The sequence below is a fragment of the Phyllobates terribilis genome, unplaced genomic scaffold (genome assembly GCF_046119375.1).
Source record: "Phyllobates terribilis strain yellow unplaced genomic scaffold, ASM4611937v1 Scaffold_9__5_contigs__length_417890890, whole genome shotgun sequence".
NCBI classification, from domain to species: domain Eukaryota; kingdom Metazoa; phylum Chordata; class Amphibia; order Anura; family Dendrobatidae; genus Phyllobates; species Phyllobates terribilis.
In genome coordinates this window covers 258,558,474-258,573,258 of record NW_027362769.1, presented here as the reverse complement: position 1 = coordinate 258,573,258, position 14,785 = coordinate 258,558,474, and the positions used below count along the sequence as shown (strand labels likewise).

The window sequence follows — 14,785 nt, the reverse complement described above, 5'->3', positions numbered from 1 at the left end:
TCAGTATAGATGGACTAATAGAGAAAGTCCCACACACTGCTAGAAGGCCAAATATTTTTTCAGAGCTAGATGCAGAAAAAAATTATATTCAGTTTGCAACCTGATGGAGGTCAGTATAGATGGACTAATAGAGAAAGTCTCACACACTGCTAGAAGGCCAAATATTTTTTCAGAGCTAGATGCAGAAAAAAATTATATTCAGTTTGCAACCTGATGGAGGTCTGTATAGATGGACTAATAGAGAAAGTCCCACACACTGCTAGAAGGCCAAATATTTTTTCAGAGCTAGATGCAGAAAAAAATTATATTCAATTTGCAACCTGATGGAAGTCAGTATAGATGGACTAATAGAACAAGTCCCACACACAGCTAGAAGCCCAAATATTTTTTCAGAGCTAGATGCAGAAAAAAATTATATTCAGTTTGCAACCTGATGGAGGTCAGTATAGATGGACTAATAGAGAAAGTCCCACACACTGCTAAAAGGCCAAATATTTTTTCAGAGCTAGATGCAGAAAAAAATTATATTCAGTTTGCAACCTGATGGAGGTCGGTATAGATGGACTAATAGAGAAAGTCCCACACACTGCTAGAAGGCCAAATATTTTTTCAGAGCTAGATGCAGAAAAAAATTATATTCAGTTTGCAACCTGATGGAGGTCTGTATAGATGGATTAATAGAACAAGTCCCACACACAGCTAGAAGCCCAATATTTTTTCAGAGGTAGATGCAGAAAAAAATATATTCAGTTTGCAACCTGATGGAGGTCAGTATAGATGGACTAATACAACAAGTCCCACACACAGCTAGAAGCCCAATATTTTTTCAGAGCTAGATGCAGAAAAAAATTATATTCAATTTGCAACCTGATGGAGGTCAGTATAGATGGAGTAATAGAACAAGTCCCACACACAGCTAGAAGCCCAAATATTTTTTCAGAGCTAGATGCAGATAAAAATTATTTTTAATTTGCAACCTGATGGAGGTCAGTATAGATGGACTAATAGAGAAAGTCCCACACACTGCTAGAAGGCCAAATATTTTTTCAGAGCTAGATGCAGAAAAAAATTATATTCAGTTTGCAACCTGATGGAGGTCTGTATAGATGGATTAATAGAACAAGTCCCACACACAGCTAGAAGCCCAATATGTTTTCAGAGGTAGATGCAGAAAAAAATATATTCAGTTTGCAACCTGATGGAGGTCAGTATAGATGGACTAATACAACAAGTCCCACACACAGCTAGAAGCCCAAATATTTTTTCAGAGCTAGATGCAGAAAAAAATTATATTCAGTTTGCAACCTGATGGAGGTCAGTATAGATGGACTAATAGAGAAAGTCCCACACACTGCTAGAAGGCCAAATATTTTTTCAGAGCTAGATGCAGAAAAAAATTATATTCAGTTTGCAACCTGATGGAGGTCAGTATAGATGGACTAATAGAGAAAGTCTCACACACTGCTAGAAGGCCAAATATTTTTTCAGAGCTAGATGCAGAAAAAAATTATATTCAGTTTGCAACCTGATGGAGGTCTGTATAGATGGATTAATAGAACAAGTCCCACACACAGCTAGAAGCCCAATATTTTTTCAGAGCTAGATGCAGAAAAAAATTATATTCAATTTGCAACCTGATGGAGGTCAGTATAGATGGAGTAATAGAACAAGTCCCACACACAGCTAGAAGCCCAAATATTTTTTCAGAGCTAGATGCAGATAAAAATTATTTTTAATTTGCAACCTGATGGAGGTCAGTATAGATGGACTAATAGAGAAAGTCCCACACACTGCTAGAAGGCCAAATATTTTTTCAGAGCTAGATGCAGAAAAAAATTATATTCAGTTTGCAACCTGATGGAGGTCAGTATAGATGGACTAATAGAGAAAGTCCCACACACTGCTAGAAGGTAAAATATTTTTTCAGAGCTAGATGCAGAAAAAAATTATATTCAGTTTGCAACCTGATGGAGGTCAGTATAGATGGACTAATAGAAAAAGTCCCACACACTGCTAGAAGCCCAATATTTTTTCAGAGCTAGATGCAGAAAAAAATTATATTCAATTTGCAACCTGATGGAGGTCAGTATAGATGGACTAATAGAGAAAGTCCCACACACTGCTAAAAGGCCAAATATTTTTTCAGAGCTAGATGCAGAAAAAAATTATATTCAGTTTGCAACCTGATGGAGGTCAGTATAGATGGACTAATAGAGAAAGTCCCACACACTGCTAGAAAGCCAAATATTTTTTCAGAGCTAGATGCAGAAAAAAATTATATTCAGTTTGCAACCTGATGGAGGTCTGTATAGATGGATTAATAGAACAAGTCCCACACACAGCTAGAAGCCCAATATTTTTTCAGAGGTAGATGCAGAAAAAAATATATTCAGTTTGCAACCTGATGGAGGTCAGTATAGATGGACAAATACAACAAGTCCCACACACAGCTAGAAGCCCAATATTTTTTCAGAGCTAGATGCAGAAAAAAATTATATTCAATTTGCAACCTGATGGAGGTCAGTATAGATGGATTAATAGAACAAGTCCCACACACAGCTAGAAGCCCAAATATTTTTTCAGAGCTAGATGCAGATAAAAATTATTTTTAATTTGCAACCTGATGGAGGTCAGTATAGATGGACTAATAGAGAAAGTCCCACACACTGCTAGAAGGCCAAATATTTTTTCAGAGCTAGATGCAGAAAAAAATTATATTCAGTTTGCAACCTGATGGAGGTCTGTATAGATGGATTAATAGAACAAGTCCCACACACAGCTAGAAGCCCAATATGTTTTCAGAGGTAGATGCAGAAAAAAATATATTCAGTTTGCAACCTGATGGAGGTCAGTATAGATGGACTAATACAACAAGTCCCACACACAGCTAGAAGCCCAATATTTTTTCAGAGCTAGATGCAGAAAAAAATTATATTCAATTTGCAACCTGATGGAGGTCAGTATAGATGGAGTAATAGAACAAGTCCCACACACAGCTAGAAGCCCAAATATTTTTTCAGAGGTAGATGCAGAAAAAAATTATATTCAGTTTGCAACCTGATGGAGGTCTGTATAGATGGATTAATAGAACAAGTCCCACACACAGCTAGAAGCCCAATATTTTTTCAGAGGTAGATGCAGAAAAAAATATATTCAGTTTGCAACCTGATGGAGGTCAGTATAGATGGACTAATACAACAAGTCCCACACACAGCTAGAAGCCCAATATTTTTTCAGAGCTAGATGCAGAAAAAAATTATATTCAGTTTGCAACCTGATGGAGGTCAGTATAGATGGAGTAATAGAACAAGTCCCACACACAGCTAGAAGCCCAAATATTTTTTCAGAGCTAGATGCAGATAAAAATTATTTTCAATTTGCAACCTGATGGAGGTCAGTATAGATGGACTAATAGAGAAATCCCACACACTGCTGGAAGGCCAAATATTTTTTCAGAGCTAGATGCAGAAAAAAATTATATTCAGTTTGCAACCTGATGGAGGTCTGTATAGATGGATTAATAGAACAAGTCCCACACACAGCTAGAAGCCCAATATTTTTTGAGAGGTAGATGCAGAAAAAAATATATTCAGTTTGCAACCTGATGGAGGTCAGTATAGATGGACTAATACAACAAGTCCCACACACAGCTAGAAGCCCAATATTTTTTCAGAGCTAGATGCAGAAAAAAATTATATTCAATTTGCAACCTGATGGAGGTCAGTATAGATGGAGTAATAGAACAAGTCCCACACACAGCTAGAAGCCCAAATATTTTTTCAGAGGTAGATGCAGAAAAAATTATATTCAGTTTGCAACCTGATGGAGGTCTGTATAGATGGATTAATAGAACAAGTCCCACACACAGCTACAAGCCCAATATTTTTTCAGAGGTAGATGCAGAAAAAAATATATTCAGTTTGCAACCTGATGGAGGTCAGTATAGATGGACTAATAGAGAAAGTCCCACACACTGCTAGAAGGCCAAATATTTTTTCAGAGCTAGATGCAGAAAAAAATTATATTCAATTTGCAACCTGATGGAGGGCAGTATAGATGGACTAATAGAATGATGCTATGCCCAAAAGATTTTACTTCACTAGGTGCAGTAAAAAAATTGGTATTCTATACACAGGTGGTATATCTTGCAACGCAGATAGGCTACTCCACTGACTAACACACTCTGCAATAGGCCAAAAATGATTATCTTTGCTAGATTCAGCCAAATGCTGTGAAAAAAACTTGCACAGCACTGGCACAGACCTGCCTGGCAAAAACTGATAGGAACTGATGTAACCTAGTCCTGAAAAGGACTCCAATTACAATTAGTCTTTACTCCCACAACCTATCTATTTAAGAGCACAGACCTGCCTGATAAAAGTCGTAGGAAATGCTGTAACCTAGTCCTTAAAAGGACTGCAATCACAACTATTCCCTACTCCCAAGCTATCTGTATATTTGTGCGAAAATTGGCTTGAAATTAACAAGGTATAGCTCACACAGCAACAGCGGTGTCGTCTAACACGCAGCTGCAGCAGTGAGAAAATGGTGGCGACGGGGAAAATGGCTTGGTCTTATAGGGCAAGGACATGTGACATACACTGCCAATGACACATGCCCTTGCTTGTGTGAAAAAAAGCACTTCGCTCCGTGTGTGCGCTGCTGATAGGCTGACAGATTGCACCTCCCCACTGTAAATGCGGGAAAGAGAAAAAAAAATGGAGATCTTCATTATTCCTGCAGAGATCCATCCCCTGCCCCTCCCCCCACCCCGCTGTACACTCAAACTGCGTATTAACATTAATTTTCATCATTACTGAGAAAAAATCCAGTTATGATTTTGGTGCATGAACAGTTATCGAACATAACCTCGAACAGCCGAATTTTTCTCAAATCGTTCGTGTTCGCCGAACGGCTCGAACACCGCCCAAAACAGCTCGAATTTGAGATTGGCGAACAGTTCGAGTAGAACAACGCTCATCTCTAATGGCAACTAGTGTTGAGCGCAAGTGCTCGCTACTTGAGTTTGCATCGGGTGCTCGGGTATGCATTGAGTATCGCGGGTGATCGAGTCTCCGCCCCATATGCTTCGCGGACAAAAAATCCTTGCTGGGATTGCCTGCCATGCACGAGCGATCCCCACATGTTTTTTTTGGGGTGTCTAATAACTGTGAAACATGCGGGCGGGGACTCGAGCATTTCACTTGAGCACCCGTGATACATGGTGCATACCTGAGTACCCAATGCAAACTCAAGTAGTGAGCACTTGCGCTCAAGACTAATGACAACTTATTCAATATGATGACCTAATGTTATCAAATTCTGTGTCGTACCTCTGAGCTAAAAATGTTAACTATACCCCTTGATAAAATCCTTGAGGGGTGTAGTTTCCAAAATGGGGTCACTTGTGGGGGGTTTCCACTATTTAGGCACATCAGGGGCTCTCCAAACGCGACATGGCGCCCGCTCTCGATTCCAGACGATTTTGCGTTCAAAAAGTCACACAGTGCTCCTTCCCTTCTGAACTCTGCCGTGCGCCCAAACACTGTACACACATATGGGGTATTGGAGTACTCAGGAGAAATTGCACAAAAGTTTTTGGGGTCCATTTTCTCCTCTTACCCTTGGGAAAATAAAAAAATTGGGGCTAAAACATCATTTTTGTGGAAAAAGTTAGATTTTTTTATTTTCACGGCTCCATGTTATAAACTTCTGTAAAGGACTTGGGGGTTCAAGGTGCTCACCACACATCTAGATAAGTTCCCTGAGGGGACTAGTTTCCAAAATGGTGTCACTTATGGGGGGTTTCCACTGTTTAGGCACATCAGGGGCTCCCCAATTGCAACATGGCGTCCGCTAATTATTCAAGCAAATTTTACATTTAAAGACACATAGAGCAGGGCCACAGTAACAAGGTACGACATGTTCCCATTAGAAAGGAGAGGGTCTGCTATACAGTTATAGGGTATGCAGTGAGTCCAACGGCTGACCAATTTTAGGAAAAACCCCACTAAGAATTTAAAGGCACATAGAGCAGGGCCACAGTAACAAGGTACGACATGTTACCATTAGAAAGAAGAGGGTCTGCTATAGAGTTATAGGGTATGCAGTGAGTCCAACGGCTGACCAATTTTAGGAAAAACCCCACTAAGAATTTAAAGACACACAGAGCAGGGCCACAGTAATGACAAATTCCCATTAGAAAGGAGAGAGTCTCCCATTGTGTTGGCCTATGCAGTGAATGCAAGGGCTGCCAAAAATTTGGAGGCACTTCAATGCCCCTTGGAAGAGACGTGGAGGATGGCCTCATAAAAAAATGTTCCAATTAGAAAGGAGCGGGCCTCCTATACTTGTAATGCCCATGCACTGAGTGTATGGGCTGACAAACATTTACCCCTGGGGGGTATACATGAACATGCTGTATAAAATCATCATAAACACCCTTTAAAAAATTATGTGGATGTTGCATCACGGACCACAGTCACCCTGATGATATGGTGGTGGAGGATGAGGAGAAGGAGGAGGACAAGAGCAAATAGACAAAATCAGGAAGCGTCTACCCATGTGTGGGTGTGAAAAGGTGCATGGGAATACACCTCCCAAGAAAAGACGCTGGATTTGAGTTTATGTTACGCTGCTATCATTCGGTGGTGTTGAGAAGACTGGCCCAATCCAGCCCTTGTTCATTTTTATAAGAGTCAGCCTGTCAGCATTTTCAGTTGACAGGCGGATGCGCTTATTAGTTATAATTCTATGAGCGGCACTAAAAACCCGCTCTGATAAAACGCTGGCGGCAGGGCAGGCCAGGACCTCCAAGGCATAGAGAGCCAGTTCATTCCACGTATCCAACTTGGATACCCAATAATAATAAGGCACAGAGGAATCACGGAGGACGTTGGTATGGTCGGCAAGGTACTCCCTCAGCATCTTCCCAAATTTTGCACTCCTTGTGAGAGTACCCCGCGCCTCAGGGCCTGTGCGATGGGAGGGTGTGAGAAAACTCTCCCAGAACTTTGATAGTGTTCCCCTGCCTCTGCTGTATTGAAGTTGTGTCTCTCTCGCCTGTACTCCTTGGTTGTCCAACGAAGTGTGCCCTCTGCCACCAGCGTTTTCAGATGGGAATTTTTTTAATAGTTACATAGCAATGGCCTTCTGGTACAGACCCATTTTTGTAGACCTGTCCGCCTCAGGAATAAAAGATATAAAGTTCTCCTTGTAGCGTAGGTCTAGAATTGTCACCAACCAGTAATGAAAGTCACCCAAAATTTTGAGAACGCGATGGTCATGGGAAAGGCAGCGTAACATAAACTCAGCCATGCGTGCCAGACTACTAACAGGCAAGACTTCCGTGTCCTCACCAAGAGGATGACTGACCATGCTCTCCTTCTCCTCCTCTTCCTCTCTGTTCTCTGGCCATCCACGCTGAACAAACGGTATGACAGCTGTGCAGTTAGTCCCATCTATAGTGCATGAAACTAGCTCCTGTCCTTCCTCCTCCTCCTCCTCTTCCTCATTGTCACCCAATCCACATTGGGATGAGGCTTGGCTGTGTGTAATCACCCTGTATGGTTCCTTGCTCCATCTCATTGTGATCCGCCTGCAATGCATCCTCTTTGATTGTGAGCAGAGAGCGTTTCAGAAGACAGAGAAGCGGGATGGTGACGATAATTATGGCGTCATCGCTGCTCACCATCTTGATGGAGTCCTCAAAGTTTTGGAGGATGGTACATATGTCTGACATCCATGTCCACTCCTGAGGTCTTAAGTGTGGAGTCTGAACTGAATACTGATGGCCTTGTTGATGCTGGTACTCAACAACTGCTCTCGTCTGCTCACAAATCCTTCCTAACATCTGCAGTGTAGAGTTCCAACGTGTGGGGACATCACACACCAGTCTGTGAGCCAGAAGCTGCAAACACTGCTGAAACACTGCAAGGGCGGTGGAAGCTGTAGCTGACTTTCTAAAATGGGCACACAGGCGGCGTACTTTAACAAGCAGATCCGGCAGCTCAGGGTAGGATTTGAGAAACCGCTGAACCACGAGGTTAAGCACATGGGGCAGGCATGGTACGTGTGTGAGCTCGCCTCGGAGCCGCCACCAGGTTCTGGCCATTGTCACACACGACCATGCCTGGCTGTAGGTTCAGCGGTGTGAGCCACAGATCTGCCTGCTCTTTCAGAGCTGTCCACAACTCTTCAGCATTGCGCAGTTTTTCACCTAAGCATATTAGCTTCAGCACAGCCTGTTGCCGCTCGGCTGAGGCAGTGCTGCAGTGCTTCCAGCTTGTGACTGATGTGGTCATTTCGGAGATGGAGGCTGAAGAGGAGGAGTAGGCTGAGGAGGATGAAGTGCAGGAGCTGTAGACCGTGGGAGCAACCCTGATTGACCTAGGGCCCGCAATCCTTTGCATCGGGAGGACGTGTTCCGTCCCAAGGTTCAACTGGGTCCCGGCTTCCACTATGTTAACCCAGTGTGCCGTCAGCGAGATGTACTGTCCCTGCCCACAAGCACTTGTCCATGTGTCCGTGGTTAGGTGGACTTTACTGGTAACTGCGTTGTTGAAAGCACGGCTAATGTTTTGGGACACGTGCTTGTGTAATGCGGGGACGGCACACCGGGAGAAATAGTGGCGGCTGGGGACCGAGTACCGAGGGACGGCCGCCACCATCAGGTTGCGGAATGCTTCCGTCTCCATGAGCCTAAAAGGCAACATTTCGAGCTCAAGCAGTTGTGAAATGTGAGAATTTAGTAGTGTAGCCTGTGGGGCGTTGGCTGCATATTTGCGCTTGCGTTCCAAGGACTGGGGTATGGACAACTGAACGCTGCACTGGGACAAGGACATGGACGTGCTTCCTGATGCTGCTACTCGAGAGTGTGCAACGACAGGTGCAGGGCAGGAGGCATCTTCGCATGCACCATGGACAGGGGATTGGCTTGCATACACAACAGCGGAAGAAGCAATGGTGCCTCCCGCAGACACTGTTCCTGGACCCTGGGGTTCGGCCCACAAAGTCGGGTGCTTTGCTGCCATGTGCCTGATTATGCTGGTGGTAGTCAGGCTGGTCGTTTTTCCACCCCTGCTGATGCTGGCCTGGCAGGTGGTGCACATGGCCTTTTTGGGGTTATCGGCAGAGTCTTTAAAAAACAACCAGACTCAGGAAGACCTAACAGCTGTACTGGCAACTTCCTTCGTGTTGGTGTTACTGGGAACGGTTGCCTGCCTTCTGTCTGCGGCCACCACACTGCTTCTTCCTGCCTGTTGGGGTGCTCTGCCTCCCTCCCCCTGCGTGCTGCTATCCTCGTTCTGCATGTCCTCTTGCCAGGTTGGGTCAGTTACTATATCATTCACCACCTCATCTTCTACTTCTGCACCTTGGTCCTCCTCCTGACTTTCTGGCAATTGTGTCTCATCATCGTCCACCTCTTGTGACACTTTTCCACCGTCGCCTTCGTGTGACCCTGGCTGCTCAAATATTTGGGCATCGCTACACGCGATCTCCTCTTGCCCCGCTTCAAGTGCACCATTACCGTTCCTTGCCATGTGCCTTTCCCATTTTAAATGTAGGACAGTATTTTCCACGCTCACTACAAATGACTGAGTTTGGAGCGAACTTATATGTGATCCGTGTGATAGAGAAAACAGAGTTTTAAATACCTGGCCTGTAGGTAAGTAGTTTGAACAGCAAACTGGTAAGAATTGCTTCACTGACAAACTGAAGGAAATTTTTAATGGAGGCCAGAAATGGCAGTATTTTCTGACAACGTATATGTGATCCGTGTGACGGAGAAAACAGAGTTTTAAATAACTGGCCTGTAGGTAAGTAGTTTGAACAGCAAACTGCGGTGAATTGCTTCAATGACACACTAAAGGAAATTTTTAATGGAGGCCAGAAATGACAGTATTTTCTGACAACGTATATGTGATCCGTTTGATGGAGAAAACACCGTTTTAAATAGCTGGATTTCTAGCGCTCTAATATGGAAAGGACCAGGCTGTATTCTGCAGTGCCAACAAGCAAATGGCACAGAAAAAATGGTGTTCTCTGGATTCCTTTTTAAGCAAATAATGAGAATTAAGATCCAAAGAAAAGTATTCCTGGCCCCTGAGACCTGGGCCTTTGTATAGAAATATCTAACAGCAGCAGAAGGCAGAATTGGAATGGAGCCTCTTGTGCTATATGCACTGCAGTCTGCTATATACACTGCCTGCCTATATACCCTGCCTGCCTGATATCTCTGCAGATGGATCAGTTAGTCCTCAGAAGGACTGTTTGTTAAGATGGATATGTGTAATGTACGGTTTTTCTCCCTACACTACTTAACACATGATCAAATCTCTCCCTGACACAGCAGCAGCTCTCCCTACACTGTCTGATCCGGAGTGACTGTGACGAGCATGGTGGCGCCAGGTCTAATATAGACCTGATGACGCTGTGTGGCCAGCCAATCACTGTAATGCCCACAACCAACATGGCTACGGCATTACAGTGCATGGTAGGCAATCCCTGCATGTTTATAGGCTCTCTAAAGAGCGCCAAACATGCAGGGAGGGGACCCGAGTTCCCGCCCGAGCAACCCGGAAATACTCGGCGAGCGCCGAGCATCTCGAGCAGTGAGATGTTTGGGCGAGCACCGAGCAGTAGCGAGCATGCTCGCTCATCACTATTAATCTGTTGTTTACTTTGTCATTTGTTGTTAGGAGGTGCTGTCTATTTCTGAACACACTCTATTATAGGATCCACACATGGTTATATTACATTTATTGATGGCTTATTTTTCAGTTTCTAAGTTGCCATAAATATATATTCAATGAAGAAATTTTTTTGTTACACTGAGAATTTCAAGCATCGACATCGATATTGGTTTTATCTGAGCTGCAAGTTGACTAGTAAGGTCTAATGATGATGGATGAATACAGTAAATTATTAGGGCACATTTAAATGGGGACCTGGATGGGGAAATACCTACAATATGGAGACCTGGATGGAGACAAACCTACAATATGAGGACATGGATGGGGCACATTGCTACAAGATAGGAAACAGGATGGGGACAATCTGCCAAGATAAGGATCAGGATGTGGCATTGCTGCAAGATGAGGACCAGCATGGGGCACATTACTACAAGATAGGGATCAGGATGGGGCATTACTACAAGATAGGGATCAGGATGGGGCATTACAACAAAATGAGGACCAGGATGGGGTGCATTTCTACAAGATGAGGACCAGTATGGGGCATTACTACAAGATGAGGACCAGTATGGGGCATTACTACAAGATGAGGACCAGGATGGGGCATTACTACAAGATGAGAACCAGTATGGGCGTTACTACAAGATAAGGACAAGGATGGGGCATTACAACAAGATGAGGACCAGGATGGGGCACATTACTACAAGATAGGGACCAGGATGGGGCATTACTACAAGATGAGTACCAGGATGTGGGAAATTATGACAGATGGGGACCAGGATGGGGCACATTACCACAAGATGTTTGCCAGAATTACTATATGGTGCTAATTGTAAGACAATATTACTGTATGTGGCCAATTGGGGGAAACAAAATTTTAAAAATAAAAAATAATTTAAAATAAAGCATGAAAAAATATTTTGCCACTAAAAATGCTGTTTTATATATAAACTAAAGTAAGCAAAAAAAGTGCACTTTGTTATCGTCGCACGGTATCACTAAAATGTCACTTTGTCCTGCAAAGAATGCGGCCCCCTAAATTCAAATTTTTTCTGTGTGCGGCCCATATACCCAGCCGAGTTTAAGACCCCTGATCTACAGTATCTATCTATCTATCTATCTATCTATCTATCTATCTATCTATCTATCTATCTATCTATCTATCTATCTATCCCATATCTATCTCTCTATCTATCTCTCTATCTACATGACTGTCTGTGTATCTTAGGTTAAAACTAAACTTGTGTAATACAACTTATCAATATATACTGTATACATATACAGTTTATTTCTCATTCATTTTGGGATTTCAGTTTTACATATCTATCTGATCTATGGGTACTTGAATAAGTACTGTTGTGGAAAGAAAAATAAAAGAATAGAATGGGGAACAAAGCCTAGATTATTCTATCCTTCTCATCCAAATAAGGTGGTCTTAAACCAATGTCCTCCCACCAATGAAGGCATAATCACCATGAGTATATATATATATATATATATATATATATATATATATATTGTCCTACATATGACAACAATAGACAAGCCTTGCTACTTGCAATAGCATCTTAGTATCTTCCTCAGGACTCTAAATCGTTATTTTATGGGGAATAGGTGTACTTCTGTTTTATATGAGGATACTCTCTTTTCTTCACTTTTTTGGCTTTGGTATATAACACAGAATATGTCATTTAGATTAAAAGCTTTGTGCACCTGTTGAATGCCCTTCTTATATGTTTAGTTCTTCTACTGGGACTTTGAGCATTACCAAGGCTGCCCCTTATTCAATTTCGAGGTGGTGCCCACTCCTCTGACGTCTGTATGGCTGTACAGAGAACACTACTGTGCATGAAAAATACCATAAGATGAAAACATGTGTAAATATGTATTTCACCATACATACATGTACCAACATCTGTTAGCCGGTGTAGTATTATGTTCATATACATGCTTTGCCAGGCTGTAGCTTAGCCTATGCCAGCTATGTATCCTTTTTGACATCTGTGTTCATATCTGTTTTAATGATTTTTAAAATTCCATGAAGACATGAAGTATATGAAACCTGGCCAGCTGGAAGACAGAGTGCATCGCAGGTGTCAATGTTACTTTCAAGACCAGGCCAGAAAAGTGTGCCCCAGCTGTCTTTTCCGCTTGAGGTCCTGCGCTCATTACCAATGTAGTCTCCTGCCATAGCATACCAGGAAGGAGAATAAACAAGATTTAAAGGGACACATCAAGTTAGGAAAAAAAATAGCTGGCATAGTTGCAACCTCCTGAAACAGTCTGATATGGAGAAGTGGACGTGAGCTTAAACTTTAGGAGGACACCTCTTGCATGAGTTTTTACACTTAGCTGGGGGTGGGTTTTTAAACTTAGCTGGGGGTGGGGTTAGGTTGTTGGGTTTCCATTACAAATATAGGAGTTGAGGGAAGGTTTGGCAACTATCTGCATGAATATACTATAAGTCCCTGTTCCTTATATGAAAATGCAATCCCTAAAATTCACACCATGATGAAATACGTTTAAAGTCTGCAGATTTCAGTAAGTTCATTCATTTGAGATTTAATAAGTAGATGATGAGCTTTCTGGCAGAAATCAACCACTTTGAATTGGCAAACTTTATTTATTTTTTTTTAAAGAAGAATAATTAAATTGGTCTGCATATGAATTATAACTCCAAGCCACTTTAATGTAATTACATTTGTGGACCCTAATTATAATTTATAGCTTCGCAGCTTCTGGAAATACAGCTGAAATCAACCAAAAATAAAATCCGCATGCACTCACTTCCTATTAGATCTTTCACATTGTTTCTGAATTATTATTTAGAGCTTGCATAATTGCTGCTCATCTCCATTTTCTAGAAAACAGAAAAGCTGAAATAATATCATACTGATTTAATTAATCATCCAAAAAAAAAAAAAAAAACCCCCACAAAACTGTGATTGAGCAATTACTAATCATGCAGCACTCGGGAAACTGCAGCCTTGGACTAAAGAAAAATAGATATTCCCTTAATCTTTACCTTGATCTACGGTGATGAATGAAACAAATCAGACCAAAACGTAGATAAATGAATTGCAGCGATGACAATTCCAATGAAGCAGAGCAGATGCATGAGCAGCTTCCAGTATGGAAATAATTCTGCATTGTACAATGGTAAAGCAGCAATGAAATGAATTGATATTAACTTACCAGATCCATTAATATTTTCCTCACATGAGTACCATATCCCAGTGTGAAAGTATCTGAACAGAAATCTGTCATCCCCTGTCTCCCAGCTGTAGTGAACCACATTCGAATTGCTCTCATTATGACTGTCATCACCATTGTAGTTAATACAGTTTGTCTTCCTGCCCTTTCCACAGTTTGGCTTAGGCACCCTCTGTGTCCCCTCGCACCAGTATGTTGTAATGAAAGCCGTGGTGGAAAACAAAAGGGCTACTAAGTTCAAACACACAGCAAGCAGGGCTCTGTGTTTTCTCTTTGATTTCCTCATTATTCACCCATGCCCAAATGACATGCAGTTTGAGTACTGATGCAGAAAGCCTTTCAGTTCTGTTTCCTGTCTTCCAAACATATATGCAAATCCACTTTCGAACTAAGCGGCGACAAGGATGAAAAGAACATTTCGCCACCAATGTGACATTGTTGGGTAGTTGTTGTAAATAGAAAAGCCGCCAAGTAATGCACTCCAGCTACCTGAGGATGTCACAGTGTGGATAAGATCATATGTGGTCTGCCTCTCAGGAAGCACAGATGCCGAGTTAAAATCTGTTAACATGAGCACATGATATTGAGGGCTTCGGAAAGCCTCCAGTGGGAGACACCTGCAGGCTGATCGCTTTCATTGTCATTGTAGCCTCGTTAGAATATAAATAAAGGATGAAGTCACCCAACTCAATGCTTCTTTCCCTTTTTCTTTTAATTCCTCATTCTGAATAAATACAAGAAATGAATAACATTTGAGAATTGATCATCTGCCCTTTCTGTTATAATTTTTAAAATTATTTTAATCAGCAAAAAAAAAAGAAAAGATAGAAATAGGAAGTCCAGTTCGCAAATTTGCTCCATGATGTTTTGTATCTAGA

The 14,785-nt window shown here is 42.0% G+C and overlaps 1 protein-coding gene across 2 annotated transcripts in view; it reads right to left on the bottom strand.

The window, feature by feature from the left end:
• GSG1L (GSG1 like) overlaps window positions 1-14,529 on the bottom strand; it is a 350,921-nt gene extending 336,392 nt beyond the window's left edge. Inside the window, exon 1 of one of the 2 annotated variants that reach the window (XM_073647801.1) lies at window positions 13,890-14,529. In XM_073647801.1, the coding sequence (XP_073503902.1) occupies window positions 13,890-14,193 (304 nt within the window). In that variant the 5' untranslated portion in view covers window positions 14,194-14,529. The remainder of the gene's footprint in view (window positions 1-13,889) is intronic. The other variant, XM_073647800.1, reaches the window with a different exon arrangement.
• Between the last annotated feature and the right edge of the window lie 256 nt (window positions 14,530-14,785).